At 34.1% G+C, this 27,636-nt stretch overlaps 1 protein-coding gene across 2 annotated transcripts in view; it reads left to right on the plus strand.

Moving 5' to 3' along the window:
- The first annotated feature begins 4,065 nt into the window (after positions 1-4,065).
- Positions 4,066-27,636, plus strand: part of pip (pipe) — a 62,022-nt gene continuing 38,451 nt past the window's right edge. The window contains exon 1 of one of the 2 annotated variants that reach the window (XM_065350798.1): positions 4,066-4,226. In XM_065350798.1, the coding sequence (XP_065206870.1) occupies positions 4,174-4,226 (53 nt within the window). In that variant the 5' untranslated portion in view covers positions 4,066-4,173. Of the gene's footprint in view, positions 4,227-20,558; positions 20,732-27,636 lie in introns of those variants that run through there. The other variant, XM_065350797.1, reaches the window with a different exon arrangement.

Below are 27,636 nucleotides of genomic sequence, written 5' to 3' on the forward strand. Positions count from 1 at the left end.
TGGAATTAAGGTTTTTTGTAGAAATTTATTTTCAAAAATTGGCCAGAAATTTTGGCTGGTGATGTATTTTTCTATACTCTTTCGCTCGGCCCGAATTCGGTTTCTTCTGTTTGAAAAATTGTTCTGTCAGGTGGGATACTTCTTTCTCCAAACTGCGATCATGTGATGATTGTCAGCAAGTTGTTCGCCCAAAATACGTATTTCATGCTTTGGCTGAAAAAGTTGTCGCGCTCCGAACGCTCTGCCTTGACCTTTAAAACTGTTACTTGGGTTGAAATTCATGCTTGAAGAAACAGCATGCAACATTGTTTATATTTTCAATAATAAAGTCAAATTGTTCTTGGCCGATAGTTGTAAGGAGTAAGTTGAATCGTAGGTATATTGAGATTATTTCACGCATCATATCATTCCCCAGCGATCAAACAAGACCGGATTTTGTAATTAAGTACAACTGATTCCTCGATCACTGATTTATTAGTACTTTAGTTGACCGAATATCGCATTTATTAGGTAAACCTTTACCTTCTACCTTGGTCAACTGCGATGACCTTTACACTAACCATAAACGATTATTAAACGTTCTCGTTCACGATTCAAACCATCGTGGCAAATTTTGTCGGTGCTTACCTATACGTTTTGAAAACGATCGCGGTGGAGGTGTGCTCGCCAAACAATATTGATGGTTAAAAAATGGCGTGAAACCGGTCAATCTTGAAAGTTAAGGGGTCATCAGGAAATACTGCGTTAATGGTTGAAATAATGTAAATTGAAGTGAAACTAGAAACCGAAGCCAAACCGTACGCTACACAGTACGCATCTACTTGTCATTCCAAGTGCATCTCGTTCTTGTTCATTACATTACGCAAATTTTCATACAGCAGATTACACTTTGCCTTTTATCCGTGAAATTTCTAATAAATTATTGACATTTTATCTTTCACATTGTTGAAATTGAAATTAAACAGAAACAGCATCACCATCTACGCTTTCGGCGTAAATGTATCGAACAATTATGCGTATAATTTGATCATCGAAAGTAAATATTTAACAACGGGTTTATAATTAGTATCATTTCGCGAACGCGAGCTCGTCTTTTTATTTATTTATTTAGGTTCTTTTTTTTCGTAAATTTTAATTCGTGAAATATAAATTTTGACGAAGATGCTAATAAACAAATGTACGTATTGTAAGTTTTAAGTACCTATACGAACGTGTGACGATGAAGATGAGATTTGTCAGCGAATAAAACGATGCGATTAATTACGAGCTGATTTTCAGTTCAGGCGATCTCGAGTCGAGTTACCTTCATCGTGAACTTGGTAATGTGCTCGGTGATAAACGATCAATTTTACTCTCATCTGCGCGTTTGTGGAAAACCGGTTCAAAACAATATCTGGTCGATCCACTTTCGTTTTTTCGAAAGGCGAATGCGTATAGAATATACAGAGAAATTGCATTATTTATTCTTTGATTATAAAGCTCGTCATAAAAATATTCCCTTTTACACCTATCTCAACTATTCCACGATTACTGCAAAGCTATTTTTCAACGCCTACAATACAGATATTTGTGGGATGAGTGAGTACTATAGGTAATGGTGAGGTACCTACTTATGAATGATATATGCTCACCTCACGTTTGCGGTTTTCTAGTGGTAGATTAAGTTTGTCAAGTTCAGTTGGTTTGTCATTCAATGTCGCTACTCATAATTCGCTTAATTACGCCTATTTCGATATTTACCATTATTTTAGTTCGTTCTTTGGTCTTTTTATTATTATCTAATATGAAAGTTGCGGTTCCTCTTCCGTTTATAGACACATAATGGGTATTTGAAATGACGATGTTTGGACGAAAAAAGGCGCGTGTACGCACGATATGGCCACTAAGTTTTGAATTATTTCACGTTGCTTAACTCGCTTGAAGACCGTAACAGCTTCTGCTGTTGCTCTGTCTGTCTTTGTGGTGACGATGGCGATGGCGACTTACCGATTGTGAGTCAGACGTTGCAACATCAAGTTCACGATGGTATTGAACGCAATTATTCGGGTTAATGTGCAAATTTTATGTAACAATGAGTTGATTCCGACTTTATCGAGGTTTTGTTTAGGTTACTTGGTACCTATGCCGCGATGTACTCACCGGTGAGGAAAGAGATTGTCTTGTCTGGTTTATAACTGTAGCTGTCACTAGTCCGGTTTTTCGGCGCGAAATTAGCAATGATCCAGTTTTAATGAAACCCATATCTTCTTCTTGCCTTAGGATCTCTTCCATATTTTACCGTGAAATTATCGAAATCTCGGGATTGCTCGAGATTGGCGGATGGTGGTTGCATAAAAGAGGCGTTATCGACGACATGCCTATTTTTATTGGCGATTAAATCGTGGATTTTTTTCTCATGGGTTGAAGTGGAAGTGGTCTGGAGAGATTTTGTTTGGAATTTTTTCTTTTTGTTGCGATATTACGCATGCATGTTGCTTTTTTCGTTGACTTGCTGGAAAATACAATTTGTGAACAATTTATCAGTGTCTGTTTGGTGGGTGACAGAGAACCTCTTTACTCCGGAAGCTCCAATTGGGGTGAAACTTGAATTGGTCGATAGAGGACCTCGAAAAACACTCATTTCGTGATTTTCAACCGATGAAGTTGATTTTTCGAATTTAGGAGAATTTTTAAAAATCAAATTTGGGTTACTAATGTGAAAAAATCAAAATTTCATCAAGTTAATGGGGAAAGTTACAATTAAAAACATCTCAAAATCAGTTGGGAATGAGTTTGAACCATTTTGAGTTGTTCTGGAGCCACCAACCGATTTTTAGAAGTTGGCATTTTCACAAAATTTTACCCAATGAACTTTTGGAAAACTGGAATTTACATTATAGCCTAATTTCAACATGCTGAGTCGTTTGGAGGTAGCTTCAAATCGTTGAGCAATTTTTTTGAAATTCAGGTTTTCTAAAAAACTGTCATAAATCTATATAGAAATGAATTTTGATAAAATATAAACTCATTCAGTGCATGTTGATAATTATAACCCTTCCAAAACTGGCGAATATCTGTTCTGATCCATCGCTTCAAATTATCACGATGAAATCGTTGGAGAAATAAGCGGTTCCGAATCAGCAGAAACTGATTTTGAAAAAATGATGTATAATCGGTTGAGTAGGTCATTATCAAGCATCAATTGTGTTGATATCTGGAAGACGCTTTTTTGATAATATGGAATTTTTAAAATATGGCTGGAGGCTTCGTAACGACTTGAAACGACTTCGAGAAGACTCAGCATGTTGAAATTAGGGTTCACAAATTTGCTGGAGGCTCCAGAACTTCTCAAAGCGGATGAAAACTAGCTCCAATATATTTTGGGGTGAGATATCAAATATGGTAAGAAATTTCAGCATTCTAGATCAGTTTGGTAAAATTTTTTTGTCAAAATTTTTTCAAAAGTTGATCAAAAATCGAAAAATGCGCATTAGGATCTACCTCTCTTGTTGAGGCATTTAAAAATCAAATCTAATGAAATTACGTGATTGAAATTGAATATTCATACTATTTTTGAAATGTAGGTACAATGAAAGGGTTAATGTTGAAGCCACTGAACTACATAAGTACATGTAATTTTCGTACCCTTGAAAAGCTGATCTTTTCTCTTTCTCTTCACGAAATGAATGTTGTATGGATATATTATTCTTCAACTTTGATGAAATGCTAACAGAATCCACGTTCGCCTCTCACCTTCGAATTCTATTCGCGAAAAATGATTTCAAAATGAAATGAAAAGTATTATTACGTCAAACAACTACATGCTAACCTAATCATAACCATTAAAAATAATCAGACAAGTGAATCACTGGCATGGCAGGGTGTGATGTGAGGTTAACGCGTTTATTACATGTGTGTGAGAAGATTCATCATTTTAAAGTTATCAAACAAAAATTAACACCCGCGAACCTCCAGCTGCCGGCGCCTCGGGCTTCTTTGCGTGGTTCAACGTGTTTAATCTTGTGCTCGGCGCATGCGCCAGGTACGAGTCAACGTGCTACAGATCTGTTTTGGCGATTGGCGCTGAGAAGGTGCTTCAGTTGGTCAGTGTTGAGGTGAGTGCAATACGCGTATGTGGTTTGCGATTTTGGTGGTGATTTCGCGCGTGTTGTTATCACGTGGTTGTTAGCGACGATGTTGCGAATGGATTCTTGTTTTTCATCCAGAAGAGGAGGATTGATTAAACGGTAATAATAATAAAATATTGAAAGTATCGCTTCTTTTTGTGAAATATCTATCTAATGTTGATTTTTTTGAAATTTTTAAAGAGGTTTTAACGTAGCCCTTTAATTTTATCAACTACGATTAGGTACATCGAACCTTAAACGACTTATTTATTCAAAAGCCTTAACTTTGTCGCGTATTTCTGCGTAGCGTGAAAAATAAAGAAAAAGTACGTCATTTTGTCGATAAATAACGCTACAATAAGTTATCAGTTTTTATGTTCTGTGGTGCTTGTTTTTTGTTCTGTTAATAACCGGTATACTCAACTTACCACTTTTTAATTGTCTTTGGAAAATTGCTGTAATTGATGACGTACTCGTGGCATTTCACAAAGGTTAATTTTTCATGGAATTGGGTTTATGAGAATTATGGATGGTTTTTGGCGGATGTGGCTAAATTTGAAATATTGTTGCTATTGATTTGGTGACATTGGTAACCTTTATGCTTATAAAATGTACAGATATTTTCCGCGAAATTTCAAGTGATTGAGAAATCGTACACGTGAGCTCAGTGCCTTTTTTCAAGTTCAAGGATTAGTTCAACTTACTTAATGAAATCATAAAAAATTGTAAATGACAGAAGCATTAAAAAAATTGTAAAAATGTGGCAAACCCTAAGAAACTAATTCATGCGTATAGAATAAGGTATAAAAAGTTGAAATTTGAAAAAAGGTCCAAAAAAAAATTTTTGTACAATTTCCTCCAAAAATATATTTTTGCAAATTTTTTCTCAGAACAACTTTCCCTCATGTTTTACTTGATAAAATTTTTTTTCATTTTATTCATTTTTTGTTTTTTTTTTTCAACTGAATTTTTGAAGATATATTGTGTGTTTGGAATATTTTTCCGCGAGTGTTCCAAAAGAATAAATTTGCATTTTAAAAAAAATTGTCATTTTTAGCCCTTGAGTTTTTATGCATAAATCAATTTCTAATCAGTTTTTAAAGATAAGGAATGGATTTTCTGTTTGATGATATTTTTTCCAAAAACTCACTCACAGTCTCACGTACTTAATTTTGTGCCATTTAACAAAGAAAGTCCAATTTCAAGCTAAACGCATGAAAATTTTATATTCCGAGATCTCTTTTTCGGGATCCCTCCCGCCCTTTACAGAAAGTAAAGATACTCGTAGTTACGACGACGGGTATTGAAATATTTTGTAATACCTACCATGAGTAGATATTCTGAAAATAAATCTTGAAAAATGTATCCTGATTGATTCATTTGCAGGGTGCTCATTTGAATCAAAAAGTTAATTTCGTTGGGTACGTTTTTTTTATTTTGATGTTATGCAATTACGTGAAGGCTGAAATATATATTACTCGTACTTCGATTCAAATGAGCATTTCCATTTTCAAACATCTGATTTTGATTCTACAGTCACCTAATTTATGGAATTGGAAAATTTGTACCAATGTCAGATATCTCACATGAATACATTCCTTAGAAGATTGTATAGATTTTAGTTAGATACTGAAAAAGTGTTCTACTACATTTATGTATAAGCAAGGAGCATGACTATGCTAAAAAGAACACGACGTTTATTAATTAAATATCTACTTCTTCGCGTTCTGTGATGCATTAAATAATTACCTTTTAAGTCTTTAAAAGAACTAAATAGCTTGTTATGGTTTACGTAAAATGGGAGTAGCCTAGTCAAGTATTGATGCAGGTTATGATTTGGTCACGTGCGTATAACGATGCTAACGTATATTATTATCTGTCTCTACCTGTAATATATTCTGCTCGTATTATGTGTATATATCTGTCTCTCAATACCATAAAAATGGACTCGAAATCCTAGATCTAGATCCACATTCAATATTCTCAGTTTCAAACTTCAAAGTGACTCAAACATTGAAAATAGCCAACAAATTTGAATGTTGAGTGCGTTTTGATTCTGTTTAACGTATGCGCCTATAATTTACAAAAATGTAATGCTTGTTGAATTTGTCCTGATTTATTTTTTACATCTTTGCTTTATTTGGTAATTTTTTTGTCAGGAAAATTGCATGTAAAATGTACTTCAATTTTGGTGAAGATTAGGGCAAAATTTTCTCACTTGGATTATTTTGTATAAAATTCAAGAACGTTTACGCTCAACTCTAACCTTGACCTAAATTATATCAATTTTTAAAAATATAAAGATGGATAACTCAACACACGAATTTGAAAATATGTAAATAATTTTCTATATAAATATGTACGTACTTGTTTCTTTATCATCTAATACATTTCACGCGAGTGATATAACCAGATAAGTAGGGTCTAACTAGTAAGTACTCTACCTATGTATACGAGTATTGGATTTCTTTGAACTCGTAAAAATGTACTCTTACTTGCTGATATGGTTTTCAAAAGTAACAAGTTTGTCGACATTTTTTCGACAGTAAAATTCTTACTTATTTTGTCAATGAAGAGACATTTTACTCTCATTTTTACCAAATATTTGACGATATTTCAAGAATTTTCATAATCTTAATTTTATTACTGAAAGTAATTCCAGCACTTATACTTTGAATTCTGTGACTCGAGCTAATCATTGGAAATGGGACTTTGTCAAACACGCATTTCAACTGCAATCCAAATGAACACATTTTCAGTGATTCGTATTTCGCAAAGAAGGGCTTGTTTCTAAAATAGGAAGAAATTCTGGTATTCATGTACCTGAAAAATGGCACTTGAGAGTGGAGTAGATTAATAGTGTAGAGCTTACTTTTATAATGGAATTGAAAAATGCTCGCGACTGCGCTAAGTAATTTATATTACAATATTAGTAATGTTTAATGCTAAACGTACATATAAACAGAATTTTATTTTCCAATTTTTAGTGAATTTTTGAAAATTGAGGTTTGTTTTATAGCCTATTTCTGGCACTCCCCTTCTCCTTACGAATGTATCGATAGTACCTAGTTTCAAACTGTTCCATGCTTTTGGGCAGAATTTAAAATTTTCCATTTCTGAATAAAAAATGTCTATGATGTATCATTCAATTTCGAGTCATTCCTTATAGCTCGAATCAAACGAGTCCTCAACTTCAATTTTTTTGGATCGGTGAGGAATTCTTGTACGTCTGGTCAAGTCTTCTTGGATTGTTAATTCGAGATGTTATTGCATCATATTGTTCCACATTTTAGTTTTATTAATTACAATAATTTGATATTAATAAGTAGGGCAACCCAAAATATGCTCTCATTCAAGGTAAAATATTCAATATATATTCGATTTTTTGAGGTGAAATATTCGACAAAAATATTCGATTACCCCTAAAATATTCGAAAATATTCGAAATCAAATTTGGTATCGTTTCACTCGCCTTTACAAGCACATTACAAAAATGGCTACATCGTTCGGTTTTGTTTCCTAAATCACATGAACTATTCGCAATTTCGCAAAATGGAACAAAATTGTTGAATTAAAATTCTATTTTGATCGTCAAAAAAAGAAAAAAAATCTAAGCTTGATTTAAAATTCAATCTTCATCATCATTTCATCAATCATCAATATCATCATCATTGAAAAGAACCATTTTTTTCATCTTCAACATTCTATGAAAATGACGTTTCCTGTGTTGCGATTCTCAAAATGCAAAAATTTCCAAAATATTCAAAAATATTCAAAAATATTCGATTAATTGCAAAATATGTGGTAATTTTGGACAAAAATATTCAAATAGCAATCAAATATGCGAAAATATTCATTTTAAGGCAAAATATTCGAAAATATTCGAAATGAAGTAGGTCTTAAATGAAAGGCAATTTTCTGAAACGTAAAATGATTTTGTTACATTTGTAAACGGAGTGCAACAAAAAAAGATTCAAAAAAATATATTGGGTTGCCCTATTAATAAGGAACAACTACAATTATTTTCAGTACTTATCTACCTCCAATTCTAAACTCAATTCCAGAGTGGCCTTGAGTAATTGTGTCACCACCGGAGATCGCTAAAATTTGAGCTTTCAGAGGGCTCAAGGCATCAGCTGGGATACTTCACCTCCTCCTGTTTGAACAGAACTTCGCTTTAATTCAGCTTTAGCCCCCTTTGCTTTACTCCGCATATCTTGCCATGTCTATGGAACACAGTAAAACATAATGTAGGTAGTAAAAAAAAATTCAAAAAAAATTATTAAATAAAAATTGAAGAAAGAGAGCATCATACTTTTTTCCAATTGGTGCCAGTCTTCTCACAGCCATAATTATTATTTATTCAGCTGTGTAGATATTTCCTCCCATTTTTTTCTTTTGTTGGTAAAAGTGAAAGAGTTTGATAGCTCTCCATCAACAATGCTAAAAACTTCTTCTGAAATTTATTTACTTTGGCAGCCCGTTTCTGTTTCATCTTAATTTCATTTTTGGAGTCGCTAGTATTGCTGTAATAAAAATTGTTAGGGGTAGGTTTCAATGGTCTAAATTATGGTAGTGCGCATTGAATTATGATACCTCATTTTGTCAAATTTTCTTGATGCTCTCTCTTCTTTCTTCCAATGGTTTATAATTATAAAAAATAATGAATTGAAATTAAATAAACACATGTAATACAACAATAACAGACTCATTTACTCATCAGTTCACCAAAATATCAGACAACCTTATCATTGGATTAAGGAAAACCCTCACCGATTAAGCACAGAAGAAATACCATTATAAGAAATTGATTATAATATGATCATTCATAGCAAAAATTGAATAATAAATTCGTTATTTGTTCACTACTTATAATTAATAATGTAGTCTGAATATTTCAAAATGAACAAAATCTCTAATTAAACCATTTAAAAGATTTAATAAATACAAAATTAGGTACAATATAAAAATTGAAAGTAAAAAACGTGTAAAATATAAAGATCAACAGGGTTGACCAAGTAAGCAAGTAAAAAAGATGTAATCTGATCACAAAAACAATGTTGCCTTTACACAACATTCTGCCTCAACAATGCTCCTTGGTTGACCCCAGTCTGTATGGGGACCATCAAAGTGTACACCTGAGCAGTTCGGATCTTGGTACTGGCATCAATGTACAAATCTTGTACTATTTTTTGAATGGGGGGGGGGGAGTTGGTGGACTTTAAAACTGTCTATCAGATAGTCATGGGGGATTGATCCAAAAGCATTTGAAAGGTCGAGCCAGACTAACACTACTTCACGCTTTCTGCGCCTAGCATCTTCAAGAATCGATTGTATCACAAAATTGTGCTCATGGCAACCGTCATGAGGCATGAACCCCTTAAGACTGTCTATCAGATAGTCATGGGGGATTGATCCAAAAGCATTTGAAAGGTCAAGCCAGACCAACACTACTTCATGCTTCCTGCACCTAGCATCTTCAATAATCGATTGTATCACAAAATTGTGTTTGTGACAACCCTCATAAGGCATGAACCCCTTCTGTTCCCACAAAAGGTGTCCCCCTTTTCCAGCCCATACTGGGATCCTGTCAGCCAGCAGCTTTGAGTATAGCTTAACTTGCCAATGTAGTTACACAAAGTCAGTGGCCTCCAGTTACTGATCTCCTTGTTGCCTTTTTTATAGATCAGAGTGTTACCAAATTTCCATGAGGAGGGTACATGTCCTTCTTTAAAACAGTGATTAAAAATGGCCTCAAGGAGGTATCCCTTTGGGTCATGTTTTTTCAAGACCATAATGAGATGCTGTCTGGACCTGGGGCTGTATTTTTCGGTTTTCGAAGTCGCGCCACAATTTGATTTCTAGTGATGGGGCGAGGAGAGCTTTTTGGGAGTCATCTGAAGATATGTTCGACCCAAATTCGCTCAGTGCTTCCTTCATACCAGCCGAGTCTCTTTCATAAGTTTTTGCCCAAAATACTCCCTTAAAATGCTCTTAAATTTTGGCCCCTTGATCTGGTAGAAAGATGACTCAGAATTTTTTATCTGGGCCATGGCCTTTACACAATTCTAGTGGTAGAGCTTCTGCAGTCTCGTCGCATCAGCTGCGTTGTATTGCATCCCCCTCCCAACACATGCATGGTTGGTTGGAGTGAGGGGTCCGGGGCACTGGCTTCGGTGGTGTGTTGCCAGGGAGAAGTACAGTTTTCATAAACATATCAGCTAAATTAGATTTAGATGGAACATACATAGTCTAACTTGAACAAACCTTTATTAACTAAATCTTTCACATAATCATATCAGCTAAGTTAGATTTAGATGGAATATACATATTCTAACTTAAACCTTTATTAACTAAATCTTTCACAAACTGATATTTAATATTGACATGCTTAGTTTTATTATAATTACCAGCTGATTCAGCGATCCTAATTGATGCTTGGTTATCTCCGTATAATAGTGATACATATTATCACCAACTTTAACATTTATTTCTAGCAGTAGATTTTTAATCCACATCATATCTCGAACACTGTCTATCATTGCGACAAATTCCGCCTCAGTGGTAGACAAAGTGACTGTAGTTTGCTTTCTGGTTTTATAATGGATCAAATTTTCAAACACATGGACAAAGTAACCAGTGACATGATTTTCTATTGCCACCAGGAGCCCATGAGGCGTTGAAATAGGCATCTAATAGGATGTCACAATTTGAAGAATACTTCATTTTTATCAATTTTGTAGTATATAAGTACTTTGAGACTCGTTGTAAGTACTTATAAGTTTCTTCAGTAGTTTCTTACTAACGTCTACTCAAACGATTCAAGGCATAGTTTATATCTGTACGAGTTCTTTTCATAATGTGTCATTCCGTAGGTAAAGGGCCCATTTGGTCGTTTTTATTTATCGAGATAATTGTGTTTTTAGTGAAACAGTTGAAAAAATCGAAAATCGAGGTCTTGATGGATTTCGGTGTAGAACATATCCGACTATCTCGTGTCGAAGTATCAAGGCCGCAGGTGCGCCCCAAGCAGAGAAAAACGGAACTAAAGTTTTTCTATAAAGGGCCCATTTGGTCGTTTTTGCTTTTTAGCAGTAAATTCGCTTCCAAAAAAATACCCTACAAATTATACTGCACCTAGTTGCCAGTGGCAACATGTATACCATTCAAAAACAAAAGTTATGTTGGTGCAGGGTTAGCCGTGTGACACTGACAACGAATCGCGGAGCAGGATGTCAGGGTTCGAATCCCGCTCGGGGAAGAAATTTTTTGAAAATTTTTTTTCATGATTTTTATTTTTACAAGTTGAATTTTGACAGAAAATGTAATTTAATCATTTTTTTTCTGCTTTTGAACTGAGTAATGAATTTTTATGCAAAATTTAAATTTATTAATCATTGTTTTTCAGGCTTAAAATACTCATAAACATGAAAATATTGAGTAAAAAAAATCGCTATTGCAGGTGGGTAGTAATATTTGACATCAGAAACAATAATCTTCAATTTTAGGTATGAAGGTTTTTGGATTACGTGAAATTTCAGTTTTTTTCAGAAAAAAAAACTTTGAAGGCAATTTTCTCAAAAGTTGAGTTTTTCAAATTTTTAGTTCTGGATTTTTTTTGGAGTTTTTTTTTGCACTTTTTGGGCTTCTATCCAGCTCATATGATTGCTCCAGAGGTCTACTTTACCCCCCCACTCCTAACTCAATATCGACCAAATGGGCCCTTTACCTGCGGAATGACACAATAGTCATGAGAAGCAATACTCGCATGGAGCGCCTGATTCTCCTGAGGAATTTGGTTGGATTTAGCAATCCGAGTAGTAAGCTGAATTTGAGTGGCCTGTGCCTCAGTCAACTTAATGATTGCATCAGCCATTCTATCAATTATCACACTACCACCAGAACTGACAGCACCGCTTTGGTTAGACATATAGATAGGGGACAGGGAGCGAGAAGCATGGCATTTCCGGAAACTTGGATAAGTGGAACTTACTACCTAGTTTAGATTCACAAAAATTTTTGGGGTTTTGTTATATTCCAAAGTAAATCAAAATAAAATTGAACTCAAGTTTGAAGTTTGAAATTTCAATTTTTACTTTCCGAACAGCGCGAAGCGATGTATAGGAAAGTATTGTTTTCGGCCGGAAAATGAACTTTGGAATTTACACTCCTTTTTGAATTTCGACTTCACACAAGTTTGTTTTGAGCAATTTTGAGATGATGTGTGTATGTATGTATGTATGTGTGTGTGTGTGTGTGTGTGTGTGTGTGTGTGTGTGTGTGTGTATGTATGTATGTATGTGTCAAAAAATGTCTGTACACGCGATAAAAAGCGACCTAATGATGATATCTCATTGAAATTTGCACAGATGGTCGGAAGTATGGTAAAGACGGCACAGTAAGAATTTGGAGTTTGTAAGTGCCATAAAAAAAATTTTATGAGCCTTTAAATGCGAAAAATGAACGTATAGGCAACCCCAACATTTGTCAAGGCTTAGTCTTTACGTGGTAAACATCACACATGTTTTGTCTCCTTTTAGTTCACCTGCAGTAGAAACTCATAAGGCGCGGTCCGAATTAGTTACGCTTTATTTTAAAGTGATTATTTTATGAATACGCCGCATCGCCATGGCGGGGTGGGTGTTTCTCATTTTTACGATTTTTCGATACCTCCTTTATGTTCGGAAAGTTTGTGATGCGTAGCATCAGATTTTTAAAAAGGGGATAAAATTTAATAAAATTAAATTAGAAATAAAATTAAAATTTAACATATCAAATTAGAATTTAAAATCTTAAGAAATTACCAGATCCAAAAAGAAAATAATTTGATAAAAATTAAAAAAACTAAAATGAAAATAAATAATAAGTATAATAAAATGATAAAAAAAACTCACCAGCAAGCTTGGTAGATATATTAAAAATTAAAAATTCACGAATTGGATTAAAAAGTTTACACTTTGATTTTAAAAAAAAAAGAGAAAATAAACACAAAAAAAACTTGGGGAAAATATTACAAACAAAAAGTGAGGAGATTAAAATTTGACTTGAAATAAAATACTTTAAAAAACACAGTAGCAAATAATGTGGTCTCAGAGAATTGGGAGTATAAAAAGATACTGACTTTTGGCCATTTCCTTTTGTTGTATATGTATATCAAAATTCTATCCTAAACCAAGAGGGTAATGCCGCCAGTTCAAAGAAATTGCCACATTGGTCATCATAATATGAAAAATCAATAATTTAAAAGAATTTTGGGGTACAAATGCGGCAACCAGTTGGTCAAAAAGGCTGACGCATTATGTTGCAATAATTGCTAGAAAAAATACATAGGGTAAATTCCAGAAAAATGAGAATAATCAACATGACTTAAGTTATAAGTTTCCCATATGAAAGAGTCTAATAAAGGTAGTTTTTAAGAAGGAAATGCGGCAAGAGTAAAAGATGACTAATGGGCAAAAAAGTTTACCTAAGTAATGGTACCTATGCAGTATGCGCTTTTTACACTATCTAGGTATCCAGACAGTGTTAAAAGGCCAACACACTCGTTTTATCATTTAACACCACTGTATGTAAACAGATGGGTGTAAAAGTAGCTATTTGGTGCTTGCACCTTGAAATGTAAAAATATGTAAGTATCCGGATGTTTAAGAGACAGAGAGAATCCAAATACAGTTAAAGCTATATCATTACCTTAATGCCAAATCCGAGTATGTCCATCCAAAAAAACATCGTCGTTTTGCGTCACTGATAAGACTCTGGGAAGCCCTGAATTGAAAAATTTGCATCTGAGTAGTGAGTACAGTTAAAATGCACCACCGAAGATGCACGAAGCTGACCGATGTTCAATCAGAATCAACAAACCATTCCGAGCATATCCGAACCTTATCAGTGATGCGTAAAATCGTACTTTTTTTGTATGGACATACTCGGATTTGGCATTAAGGTAACGATATGCATCAATTTTTTCCTATTCAAATAATTTTCTCGTTGCTACGTAAAATCACATCACTGGTATAGAGGACTGAAAGAGGTATCAAATTTCAAAGGCACTATGTCAAGTCAGGTAGATGAAATCTCATTAAGAAAGGGGGAGGATGTGACTGAGGCACTGTACAGGTTTTGTCATTTTAGAAGCAAAATTTTTTTATATAACCCCATACATCAAGAATCCTTCGTTCAGACCTTTATTATGTGGATGTAGAAAGGTAAAAAAAATTCCTGGGTGTCCCCGCTCTTAAGTGAACTTTTTCGTACAAATTCAGGACATGTTCTTTTTTTTCAAATCCATTCTCAAAACTGAATTGAAAATTTTAATCGGGTACTGGTTTTTCAGACAATTTATATCAAGAAATTAGTTCACTGAAACGAACTCAACTCAATTTTACCGGACATGGGGAATCTCTCAACCTCGATCGTGTATGCTTACGGAGATGTGAGATCGTAGACATAGTTGCATGTCTTCTTACATTTTACTATGCTTAAATGCTCGCCAATCGTGAATAAAAACTCCTCCCAAGACTTTGAACTTGATTTTTATACGCACTGTAGAGTGTACTCTGCGTACTTAACTCTTATACCGTGTAAGTAAAGTACTGTGAGTATGCAGCGATAGGTCGAAGGGTTAAATCAGATTGACGGTCACGTTCGCTTCCATTAGCATATTTTTTCCTATACTTTGTGTGGCATACTTACGGCTGGTCGAAAACGCTGGTCAACATCTATCTTCGGCGATTCCTATATTCCAATATACTGGTACATTATTCAATTTTACATTTTTACTTAGTAGGTATAGCCAAGCGTGTAATTTGGAAATTGACGATGAATTCAACGTATCAACCCATCGTCGTATTCCATGCTACCAAACTCATCTCGTGGGCTGGCGATCGTTTTAATTCGTTAATTCTCTCAAGTATTTAACATCTTCGTGATTTTCTAATTCTAATGAATGAAAACGTATCGCTAATAAAACCTGGAACATTGGTCGTCATTAATTTTCCGTATACGAGTAAATTTATCTGGTTTTATGTTCGTATCTCTACTCGTAGGTATAGGTTTACCTAGCATACCATATCTGCAAAAGTGGACAGTCCAGCGTAAACTTGCGCATATTTTTCTCACATAATAGCGCATAATCTCGGAATTTTTTCTATACGCTTTGTATTGTTTCATTAATAATCCGTCGACTGTAATTAACGTGAAAGTGATTTATGGTCGGCATTCAAAATTCCTGCATTTCATAACCGATTAAATTCATCGATTGTACCATCGAAAAATTCATCCGGGGATTACCAAGCTCCGCTCGAATACCACCAATTACTTCTACCTAATTGAATAGTCCCGAGATCCTCGCCATTCTTCACTTTACCTTATGTATCATTCATCAATGCATCATTCATACACTTATTGCCACCGTAAATATTCGCGTACCTATACGAATATACGATGCATCTCATCAGCCAATCTTACATAATCGTGTATATTTTCGTCTACGTTAAGGCTATAGCCAGCCATTCTTTGTAGTTAATTTAATTCACACTTTTGAATATAACGTAATTCGTGGTTATAAATTTGTTTTTGTAAATGAACCAACGGTAATCGCGCGCTTATTGTAAATTAGCCTATGAGAAATGTACCCATCGTAAAATGTGTATCACGTAGCTAGACACTTCTTTTGATCCATTCTGCGCTCCCTTTCTATTTTTTTTTTACTTTTTTTTTTATTTATGTAACGTTTTTCGTCAAACCAAACGTTGCTAGTAGGTACAGGTAACATTGTATTTGTAATAAGTACATGATTGCGATGAATTTGCGTTGAAAATTTCAAAACGTAATCAAATCATTCACCAAATGTGTGTGTGCTCGTTTGAGATGTACATATTTCTACAAGCTCCGCATTATATGTAGTAAGTGTACTTACGAGATCATTACGCGAAAAGTGAACCATTGTATTGGTAAATTTCGATTGATGATGAACTCGACTGTAGCTGAGGTCTTCTATTATCGTTTGATTGACTTGAACAAAAGGTACATTACCTACATACACATGTGAAAAATATCACAAATGCTTATGTAGTTCTGTAGATAGGTCAAAAATTACTTAATGCGGAGTTTCAGGATTTTCGATCTTTTTTTCGGGAATTCAGCAGTTACAAAACGTGTCTTAAAATTATTTTTCAGCATTGAAACTAACAATTTACTAACGATAAATCTGTTTCCTCCAACTCTTCGTTCACTCCCCTATCTATTCAATCTCAGATTTTTTGACAAGGGGATCGTCGTTCATAATTTTGAAAATGTTGTGCAGTCTTATCGTAGGTACATACACATAGGTATTTGATAGTTTTACCTTTTATGAAATGAATTGGAACCAAAGAAATACTGCAGTATAGGTACGTTAGGGTGCCTGATGACAAGGAAATTTACTTTGAATGAGAGAATACCTACTTACTAAAATTTCGTTTACCGCAATTGCTGAATGCTTAGAAAACGGGAAAAAATGTGACAAATTTCACAAATGGGTAAAAAAAGTATCATACTGAAAACTAAAAAAAAAAAATGCCATGAAAAATGAACTTATAGAGAATGAAAACATACGAGTACGTGAATTAAAATGAAAGAAATCTTCGAAGACGTCTTCTATTGAAAAATAAAAAATGATCAGAGTAAATGCTGAAATAAATTACCCAACTATTCTAATGATAATGATTATAAATGCAAAATAAATGCAATTAAAGTAAAATGATTAATAATAAAAATTTAAACTGTAGATAAACTTGAAATGAATACAATGTAAAAAAAGCAACAAAAAAATGTCTTTAATCTTCGGATTCAAGAAAAAAAATGATTAAAATTAAAAATAACAAATATAAGAAATGCAATAACATCAAGAAAATAACAAGTAATGATGTCATTAACATTGTAGAAGTCAGATGTGTCCGTATGCTCTCGATCCGCTAGTCAAAATCCTAAGAGTATTTCCCTTGTTTTTCCCCATTTTTTAGAACAGAAATAATTATTATTAAAAACAAACAAATACACACATTTTTTTCCAATTTTTCTTTATCGGAAATATCAACAATTACAAAATATTATGATATTATAGGTAAAAAAATAAAAAAAATATTGAAATGCAGGAGATTGAAAATATGTAGTAAAATATTAAAAACAAAGAAGTGTAATTTCTGGTAGTTTGGCTTCAGGTTTTATTCCACTTGACTTGGAAATTTCCTTTTGGATCGGTTTTTGGCTCAAATTTAATTTTTTCTTCAACACTACACTCAAATTTCTTACTGCGGATTCTAAGGAATTGCGAAGTTCATACTGGCTTTTGGCTTCAGCATCCTTACAATTTTCCTCAATTTGATTCTGCTCTTGTGTGAGGTAACTTTTCAGCTCATTTACAGAGTTGAGCAGTTCACACTCAAATTTCTTACTGCGGATTCTAAGGAATTGCGAAGTTCATACTGGCTTTTGGCTTCAGCATCCTTACAATTTTCCTCAATTTGATTCTGCACTTGTGTGAGGTAACTTTTCAGCTCATTTACAGAGTTGAGCAGTTCTTCTATCTCAATATGATCATCACTGCACTGGTTCGTCTGGATGGATGCCTGGCGGGGGTTGAGCGCATCCATTTTGGTTGTTGGTTGGTTGAATTACGAATGGTACATTCGAAATTTGGTTAATTTTTGTGAACAGTTTATTCACTGATTTTTTTTCAAAAATACACGAACGTACACATTCGCGAATTTATTCACTCGTCAAACCAAACATTTTTTACAAGTTTAAAATCAAAATGTTTTTTCATATGGGTGCAATTTTTAATTACTCGTGTTTCGTAACTGCAGTAGCGGTAGGGTACTTATATCGTTCATTTGTATTTTGAGCATTGATGTCCTGTGCAATGATAAAGTTTTTGTAAACAGCTTTGGGGTGAAGTTTTATTTTTAATTATACATAACTAGAAAAACATGAAAATTTGGAATTCAAATTGAATTTTAAATGAATCGCATGATCAGTAATGGGATATGCAATAGTACATAGTTTATTCAACTTTTCTGCTACAGTTCTTAGATGTTCATAATTTTGTGCATTAGCCCAAAAATTATGAAGACCCGTCGTGTATTCTGCTGACATAGGATTTTTCAGATAATCTAACAATTTTTCGAAATTGGCCAATTCTTTTTTGATGAGAGCGGCACATTCGAGTTTTAATTCATCCAAGCACATCGGTTACATATACATATCTGTAACTGAAACAGTCATAGATGCTAGGAAACAAACAAAATCGAAAAAAAAGACAGAAAAGGCCAAAAACTAGCCACGATTATTTCTGGTTTTGGTTTTTGGTTCACAGTTTTTTTCTACTTATTTTTGGTTACTTAATTGGTTTTGACCAAATATTTATTATTTTTGGTTTTGAGTTTTGCACACTAAAAAAAAAAAAAAAAAGGGATGTGTGAAGTGAGAGGTGTAGGGAAGGTGTGAATGGGTTTTTCAGGGAGGCGTGTGCGGGGGTGAGGTGTGCAAAGTTTGTGAGAAGGCTTAGTCTGGTCACTTATGGTTGCAGAGGTCACTTGTTTGAAGCGTGCTTCAACTACACCTCTACCACAAAAAAAAAACGATTTATATTTGGTTTTTTCTTTGTTTTCGGTTTTCGGTTTTTAACAGTTTCAACTCCTGGTCTTGGATTTATAACCTCAAATACTATCTTTCAAACGCGGACCGTTTTTCCCAAAACATGTAGGGTAGGAATTGGACCAGGATTTTTTCGAAAATACCTTCTCTTTTGAGGACCCATATTTTCCCCCAAGGTATACCTTCAGAGCCCAAATTTTTTTTGAGTGACTTACACCTAAAAATGATTGACTCTATTGAATCTGTTCCAAATCCTCAAATATTTCTTTTTTCGCGATCCACCCAAAGTTGGTATTTTTACTTTGTTAATACGTATACTTATTTTGAAAAATCCAACTAACCAATTTTTCAAACAAAGAATTACCTAGAGTAATCAATTAAGAAAAAAATAATCGACTTTGATAAATTCAAGTGTAAGCGCGAATTACAAATTGCAGTGCCCATCTTGCATTACCAATCATGGATTCCAAATTGATTAGAATCCTACATAGTAACCTTGATCTACTGAACTGTCGTCAGCCACTGCTAGTTGTATTGAGTAATCTTTCATTTGGTTTGCGGTTTTCATTGACAATATCATTTCATAGACAAAATTCGCGAGCAGTGAGTTAATAATCTCATGAAATAGTATAATGCTTGCAAAGAATATTTTCATGGGCAGGTACAATTAAAACACTGTAGATAAACTAGACAAACGAGTTGAAGAGCAATTTTGGTTACGCTTACCATACACCCCAAGAGTCAATTGTAAGCATCATCATCTTAAAAGGCTTACTTTGCATATTCTTTCTAAGAGCACCAGCACGCGTCGCTCGGTCACTCGTCATCTTCACTGGTAGCTGAAAAAAAAAACAAGAATCGACAATGGCATCCTCGTGCGGTGCGCTCAGCGCTGCGGCTGAACTGGCTATTATTTCATTAACCGTGAAAGGTGATTCAAAATACGCACACGCTTACCTACCTCACCTGTGTTTTTCTCTGCTCGATCTTCATACACGCGTTATAATGCTGGCAATTAAAAAACTAACCATATTCGTTTTTTATTGTGACCTGGTTCACAAGTGTGTGTAGTTCGAGGTATTCGCTAAGCCGAAGAAGACCAAGACTGAAAAAAGAATCTCGCTTCTCTCGTTTTGTATTCACAATTCTCACGAAATACCTTCTTTTTCATTTGCTCGTTTGCGTTTTCTTTGACCTACACAAGAATCAGCTTCGATGCCGCCGCCAAACGTTTAATTACGAAAAGTACATAAGTACATATAAGACGAGCACCAGTACCTACAGTTTCAATTTTATTTATACTCTCGTACCTTAGTTCGGCTCATCCGCCATTTAAAATGGGTTAAAATGCTCGGATTAGGCGATAAAAGTGATTTCCTTTTAAGTGTTTCGTAGATACATTTATGTATTGAATTTAATTCAACATCAACATCACGCGTCATCGCGTTTTTGCTTCAGCAGCATCGTGATTTCGTCATTTTTTTTCCTAATATTACAATATAGGTACATATTTGTACGTACGTGGTATGTACCTATTTGTAAACCTTATTACAGCTACTATGTACCTGCCTGCTTTGTTACGGGTACCCAAGCCGACTTCTAAACAATTAAGGCTGAAAAGACGATTCAAAATTGATAAAGAAAAAATATGGAAAAAAGTAAAAGCGAAGTGGAATACATAGAAATTGAGCTATACCGAACGAGCTGATTTATGTGGTAACAACGACGCTTCGAACTTGATAAGGAAAAAAAGTTGAAAAGTTTTGAAAAAAACGAGGTTGATTCTATAATTCGATGGCTGATAAATGGCATACGTAGTGTCAAGTTGAAATGTCCAACGGTAGGTATTTGAGCGAGTATTTTGCGCGAAAAATTAATTAACAGTTTGTTTCGGGCGTGTTGTGGATCTTTACTTTACGTGGTCGGTATTCTATGTTGCGGTTATTGCTTTTTGAAATGTTTACAATGCGGATGATTAAACGGTTTTTAAGGTGAGTTTATTTAATGGAAATTCACTGGCGTATCTTTTCAAGTCGTTTTAAATGTACAGAGTACGTGTGTCGCGAGCCATTTGAACTATTTTTTGATATTTTTGGTATAATAGAATACTGTATCAACGATTTGAATGAATTGGATAACGTATCTGATTTTTAAAGCTTGGAAAATGAAAAATAGGTCATCGTGGTCCAATCTAGAAAGAGAAATTCGTCGCTTAGTGACGAATCTCGCTCTTTTTTTGGTATAGTGGAATTTTCCTGTTCCGAATTCAATTCTTGGGAATACCTACACTATACAGTAGCTAACTGAGAATTGAATTTGATATAAAACTCGCATCATGCATTATGGTACTTGAGAAATAGGAGTCCACTTTCGCATCTTCGTCGTGTACTCACTCCGAAGATGAGTCAATATACCAATGAAAATGGTGCCCGAGTACAAGAGTACAATGGACGCGAATTTGAGAGAATTGGATTTTCAAGTCGGAAGGCATTTTTTTCTCACTCAAGGCTCATTTAAAATAGGTAGCTGGTGTCCTTAATCGTCGTTGTCATTTTACTTCTTTGAAACGATGGATCCGAGATTTGACCCCCCCCCCCTCCATTTCATTGATGATGCTAATTCACCTATGCAAATTAATTGTTGACAGATTTTGAAAAAATCATTTTCTATTAAGAAAACTCTTTAAAGAAAGAAAGAGCCATCAGATTTTTGCTGGGACGCATAATTCATCATTTTTCAAAATCATGAAGCATAAACGATATTCTTGCGGCGAAAAGTGAAAAAACAGTGCAATCTTGAGTCTAAGCCAATGTTCCAATTAATTGGGCACGATATAAAAAAAATTGATTTTTGGTGATTTTTCAGTCGGTAAGTAAGGTTTATAGAGATTTCGAATAATTTTTGAAAGTTTTACTTCCCATCTGGAAACATCACTGATGTTTTTCTCCCCTTCGGAAGAGTTGAAAGCAAAAGTTTCGAAACTTTTTAACAATCCTTGGCTAATTTTCCTAGAAAAATCATAATTTGGTTAAACTGAGGTAGAAAGTTGTTTGCTTCACATCTCATCATTGACCTTCCGAATTGACTGGTTGCGGTTTTGCGCGGTTTTGGAGCTTTCAAGTTTTCAGTTTTGGAAAAATTTGTTGTACAAAAAAATGAAAATAACGGCTCAACGTTGATAAACCTCATATATTTATTGTTTTTGTGACCCTTTCGATCGATTTATTTTAAGCTCATTTCGTTCTGAATCCGTATCTGCCTGCCCAAACTGCCCAAACCCAAAATTTTTTCACGTGCGATTATTTTAGTTTACAATATTGTAGTAAATGGTCGAAAAAAAATTAACAAAACGAAAGAACTAGAGTAAATTAACATTATTACCAATATATAAAATTAAAAATCGATAACTTTACAATGATGGCACCTTACCTTAAGTAGTAAGTACCTATATAGAGGTAAATGTCTAATTAATATTACAGTGTTATGCGTAGCATCTGCTACAACGTCAACATCATAGTTTCTTTATTCAACTATGATCTCTATGCGCCTGTCTTTTAGCATACTGACCTTCCTAAAAAAAATTAATTTCAATATGTCTACCGAAGTCGTCATAAGGTCATCCTTTTGGCCAAAAATTGATGAAGTAGCCTCAAAATTGAATGATAATTTGTCAATTATTACTATAAAAGTTATTGTCAAATTGACCTTTTAATTACTGAAAAATATCATAAATTGTTGAAAAAATTGGCATAGATACCTACCTATAATTAAGCAAAATTTTGCGAAAATTTCTTGCAAATTTGCTCAAATTAAATGCCATAAAAATTGTTTGAATATACCGCAAAAAATTCTGTAAAAATCACCCATCGAAGTTTAAAAAGGTCGTCCAAAAGTGAAAATTTGATTATCCAAAAGTCATCAAATGTTCATCCTTTAGTAGACGCCTTGACTTTACAATCTTTTCGCCATAATTAATGGAGAAAATGTTGAATTTTAATTGATAGAAAATATATAGTTTGAAATTTTTTGCTTAATTGGATCAAAAAAGGTCATGAAAATGGTACATTTGTGTTTTTGGGCGCATACCTCTTTGGCTCTTTTTATGGTATTTTTCGAAATTAAAAACTCCAAAAATCTGCGGTAGGCTCCAAAACGGCTCAAAATCATTATCAATCTATTCGGGTGATTAATGATGAAGTATTGGTCATTCAGTTTTCTACTTCAATTTGATTAAACGTATTCTGTAGCAAAAAATATGTCTTAATTTAAATTTTTAAAAATTCGTCAAAAGATCTTAATTGAAATTTGGCTCCTGACACTTTGACATAATTTTCTGTTTTTAGACACTCTTGATGTTCTTTGATTGGGTCGAAACACATTTTCTGCTGGTTGGGATTTGGGATACCCCCTTTGTTAAATCCCTCGTAATTCGATGTTCTTTGATAATTCAAGAAAAAAGTTGAATTTTGTAATGGAGCATTTTTCTATAGGTGGGTTGAATAATTATTTCAAGAGTCTCCTCTTGACGTCATTTCATAATGATTCTTTGTTGAGATCCGCAAAATTTTTGAAAAAAAAGGTAATAAACGATTCGTTCTACTCTCCACCTTATCATTTTTTTTTGAGATTCGTACATTTTTCTGTAGACATCTGTCCAATTCTCGTAGATAAAGATACCGAAAACTTATAGTTTCGTATTAATGCGAATGCGAGCTTATAAAATGTAAAAGAAATTCATTGTGTGTGGAAGCAAGGTAATAAACGTCTCATCGATACGGAAAAGTACTATAGACGTTTAATTGTAAATCATCATCAGCGTAGTATTCGATGTGATATTTGAACTGTTCATCAAAACACGTGTGATTCGATTCCTTTCACTGGAAATGGCGCGTATAAAAAGTTCAAGTTTTCGAACGCTATATAAATCAAAAAGTAAAAAGAGGCCAGCAATTCTACATTCATATAAAACTTTAATGATGGCTATAAAAATGAAAAAAAAAAGTCTTCGGCAAAAGCTATAATATACCTACTATTTCTGTACCTGCGGACATTCTTATCAATATTCAGACACCGACCGTCACAATTGGTCAAATTATTCGAAACAATGTTGTTGGGCTCTTCAGGTATCGCCAACGTCGTCGTCGTCGTCGTCGTCGTCGTGGTTTTGACGAGAAATGAGAAAGATAGAGATACAAAAAAAGAAAAAATTGAAAACAACATAACCACTGTGTGGGATTCTTTCGCTATTGTATCGATATTTTTAAAACTTTCTTGCTGTGGGTGTGATATATGGTTAAATGGTAATTCAGTGTATTTGATGGGTATTCGTATTCTATTTTGCATAGTGGCGTGTTTTGTTTTCACTAGTTTCTGCTAAAAGAGGAAGTGTTCCGTATGATTTCTTATTATAGATTAGCATCTTTTTTTATTGTTATTTTTAGACGGATAGTTTTAAAGATGGGTTTCGTTTTCTAAAACATATTTCTTAATCGTTTTCGATTGTGTCCAAGATATAGCTGAATGTAGGCCTGTGGGTTTTGCCTTGTATCTGTGTACCTTGTTACGTATTTTCCTCAATTCTACTACTTCATGGATGCAGCTTTTTATATAAATGTGCATTGCAAAACTACATGTGGAGCTACATATATAACAAGAATGTTGCTATTATGATGCAGATTAGACTACTTTCTATTTCATCTAAACGACCGAGTAATTAATTTCCAGATTAATAGATAATTAAGATGTATTATTGTGTTATATGGGTTAGCTAAGTTAGTCGAGCATATATGTATTGTGGTCACATTTTTGGCAACCCTGATTCAATGCACCAATAGGCGTCAGTCGATGCGGAACCATCGAGTTATTAAGTTGTGTATGATCGCGTTACTAAAGTGAATAATGTATAATATGATCTTATATAGGATAAGTTATACTCGTAGCATCAATTCCAATATTTTATTTTCTCCTATTATTACCTATTTTTGCTTTACTGAAATATTATGTACTAATGAAAATCTTCTTCTTGTAAATTAAGTAGGTATAATATGGATTTTATTATGCAACTTCACTCACCCATTAGTTTCCTGTAATGACATTTCATTTCAATCATGTTTAACATCCTAAAGATAATTCATACTTACACGTCCATCAGCCTCAGTGTTATGGGGAAGTCTGGCATACATACTCGTACTTATGTGTATTCCAGTAGTCGTCTACTCCGCGTGCAGTACACCTAATTATTATGATTATTGCTTGAGATTAGCGTAGCTTATGCTATTTCGCTGTGTTGAATCTCGTCGTGGAACCTGTTTTCATCTGTATCTACATCTACTGGACTGGAGTCAAGAGTACATATTTTTCGCTCGATTAGACTAATATTTTCCAAAAACAAAAATGCTCTGGGTTCCAACGGACAACAACGTGATGAAAGGGAAAGTTGTATAAAATTTTTCACAGATGTCTGGAATAACGTTATTTTTTTTTTTAATTCATCAACAAACCGTAGGTAGATAGGTAGAGGTACATTTGTTTTACAAGCGTAATGATCAAGAGTTAGTTGAATTATATTGAAACAACTCTCCGATTAAGTCTGGTTAATTGGTAAAACATAGTTTTCTTCGTGTTCGGCCGTCTGTAAAATGTTAGAAGGTACTAGGTAGAGATGCGCTGAAATTCATTGCTCTGGCTGGCGCGTTAATTACGCTGCATCGAATGATCATTTCGGGTCCGAATTGCGCATTCGGAATTGAAATATTATAAATAGGCGGTGGATAAATAATTAGCCGGAATGTTTCGTTAGTTTTGTTTCAATTCATGTTTGTGGCTGCCTTGCACTGTCCATGCTATCTGTCAAAATGTTGAGTGTTTGTCTGTATTCTTTTTAGCAGAAATTGTAGTTGGATTTTCTCCCTATTATTAATGCAGAATAAATGCAACATAAAATTGGAAAATTGCAAACAATTCAGAAATTAAATTGTACGAGTAAATACCCGACAAAAAATTTTGAAACAAAATTGAAAATTACGCATCTGTGTAAATTGATCAGCCACAATTTGTTGAGAAATTCATTCAAAATCATTTAATCAAATAAGCTGGTCTGGACATCGTTTGATTTTTTTCAAATTGTGAAGAAATGGAGAAATGCATTATAGATCAAAGATAGAACCTTATCCAGAATTTATAATTACTGAAATGAAAGTATGTATGTAAGTGTATGTACTTACAATACAAAAATGCTTACTGTTTCACTTCTTCGGAAACTAGCAACCATACACTTCGTCATTATGGCTCCTCACTGATACTTTTAATGAACTAATTTCGTTAATTTCAAAATTCGTAAAATGTGTTAAACCATTAAAACACAAACATTATTTGCAATATAACAATGCAAAAAATTATTCCTTAAAGATGAAAAATTCAAAAAAAAAGAAACTAAAAAAATGAACATTTTTGCAATATTATCCTTCATTGTTCTGTAAGATTGAAAAAAATGAACGTTGGAGTAAGATGAATCTCAAGGAACAGTCAATTTTTCAAAATCTCATTTTTGATATTTCTGACTTAGAGCACTTTTTAGATTCCATTCACCAACTTTCAGAACATTAGATAAATTTTTTTTTTGAAGTAAAATCCATTTTTACAAGCTGCTACCAGGGGTTGTGAATTCCAAATGTGCCAAAATTAGTGATGCGAAGTAATGATGAAATTTGGTATTGACAGTATCGAATATATTTGTGAAACATATTGATAGTATCAAATAGTATCAAATCCATTAAAGGGGAAAAACAACATTAATTATTTCAATTTTCAATGACTCTTTTGAGATATTTATTTGGTATGATAGGAATTAACACATCCATAACTATAAAATTTAAGTACAGGGTGTTTCACGGGAAACAGACGATTCTAAAATGGAAAATCTCCCTGAAAAATGAAGATATCGCGGAGGTGGCGGTGTCTCTGGGTAGCCAATAACATCAATTTTACCCTCTTATGGTTGGTTACAGCCACCGCGCTCTCGGTACCTTGGCATATTGAACAAAAGAAAAAATCGTTTTTGCGGTGAAGTGAATTTCTCAAAAAAATTGAAGATCAAAAAATCAATTCTAACAAAATGTAAATGAAAGATGAGGCAAATTATCATCTCATGGGTGCTGATATCAAGCAGAACTATTGCTACGGGGGTCCAACGGCCAATTTTCCGCTGATGAGCGAGGAGAAACCCTTACACGATCAACGTGTGACTTAATGGGTAGGTGTTGCTTCATGGGGGATTATTGGCCTGTTTTTCTTTGGCGGAAATGTCGACACTGCGCGGTACATAAACATGATAAACACCTCCGGTCCCCTCTCAGGTGTGGCACAGACGTTCATGATCGATTTGGTTCAAACAGGATGGGGCTAAGTGCCATAACACCCGCGAAATCTTGAATATTCTCCGTGAACCTTTTGATGGCCGTTTTTTTCAAAGTGTGTGGAAATGGAGTGGCTTCGCCCAACCTGACTGTTCAGGAATTTTATTTGTGGGGATATTTTAAACCATGTGTATACAAAGATTGCCCGCTAGATTTGGAGGATTTCAAAATGGGGATTGCTGATAAAAATTGAAAATTATACTGGCTGTTTTGCAGAAAATATTAAAAAATTGGGTGAAAAGATTGAGAGCATGTGTCGCCGCTGATAGTCAACATTACGTGGATGTTTTATTGCATACTTAAAATTGATGTTATTGGGAACCCAGTATAAAAATTTTGAATTTTTTCACCAAGTAGTTTCCGAGCATTTCAATTTTAGAATCGTCGGTTTCCCGTGAAACACCCTGTACTTATTAAGGTAATAAAATCAATGTTTTTACTCGAAACAAACAAGTTTTTATTCTAAAAGGAGCAAATTTTTA

Source organism: Planococcus citri, chromosome 2, assembly GCF_950023065.1.
Source record: "Planococcus citri chromosome 2, ihPlaCitr1.1, whole genome shotgun sequence".
In the NCBI taxonomy this organism is placed as follows: domain Eukaryota; kingdom Metazoa; phylum Arthropoda; class Insecta; order Hemiptera; family Pseudococcidae; genus Planococcus; species Planococcus citri.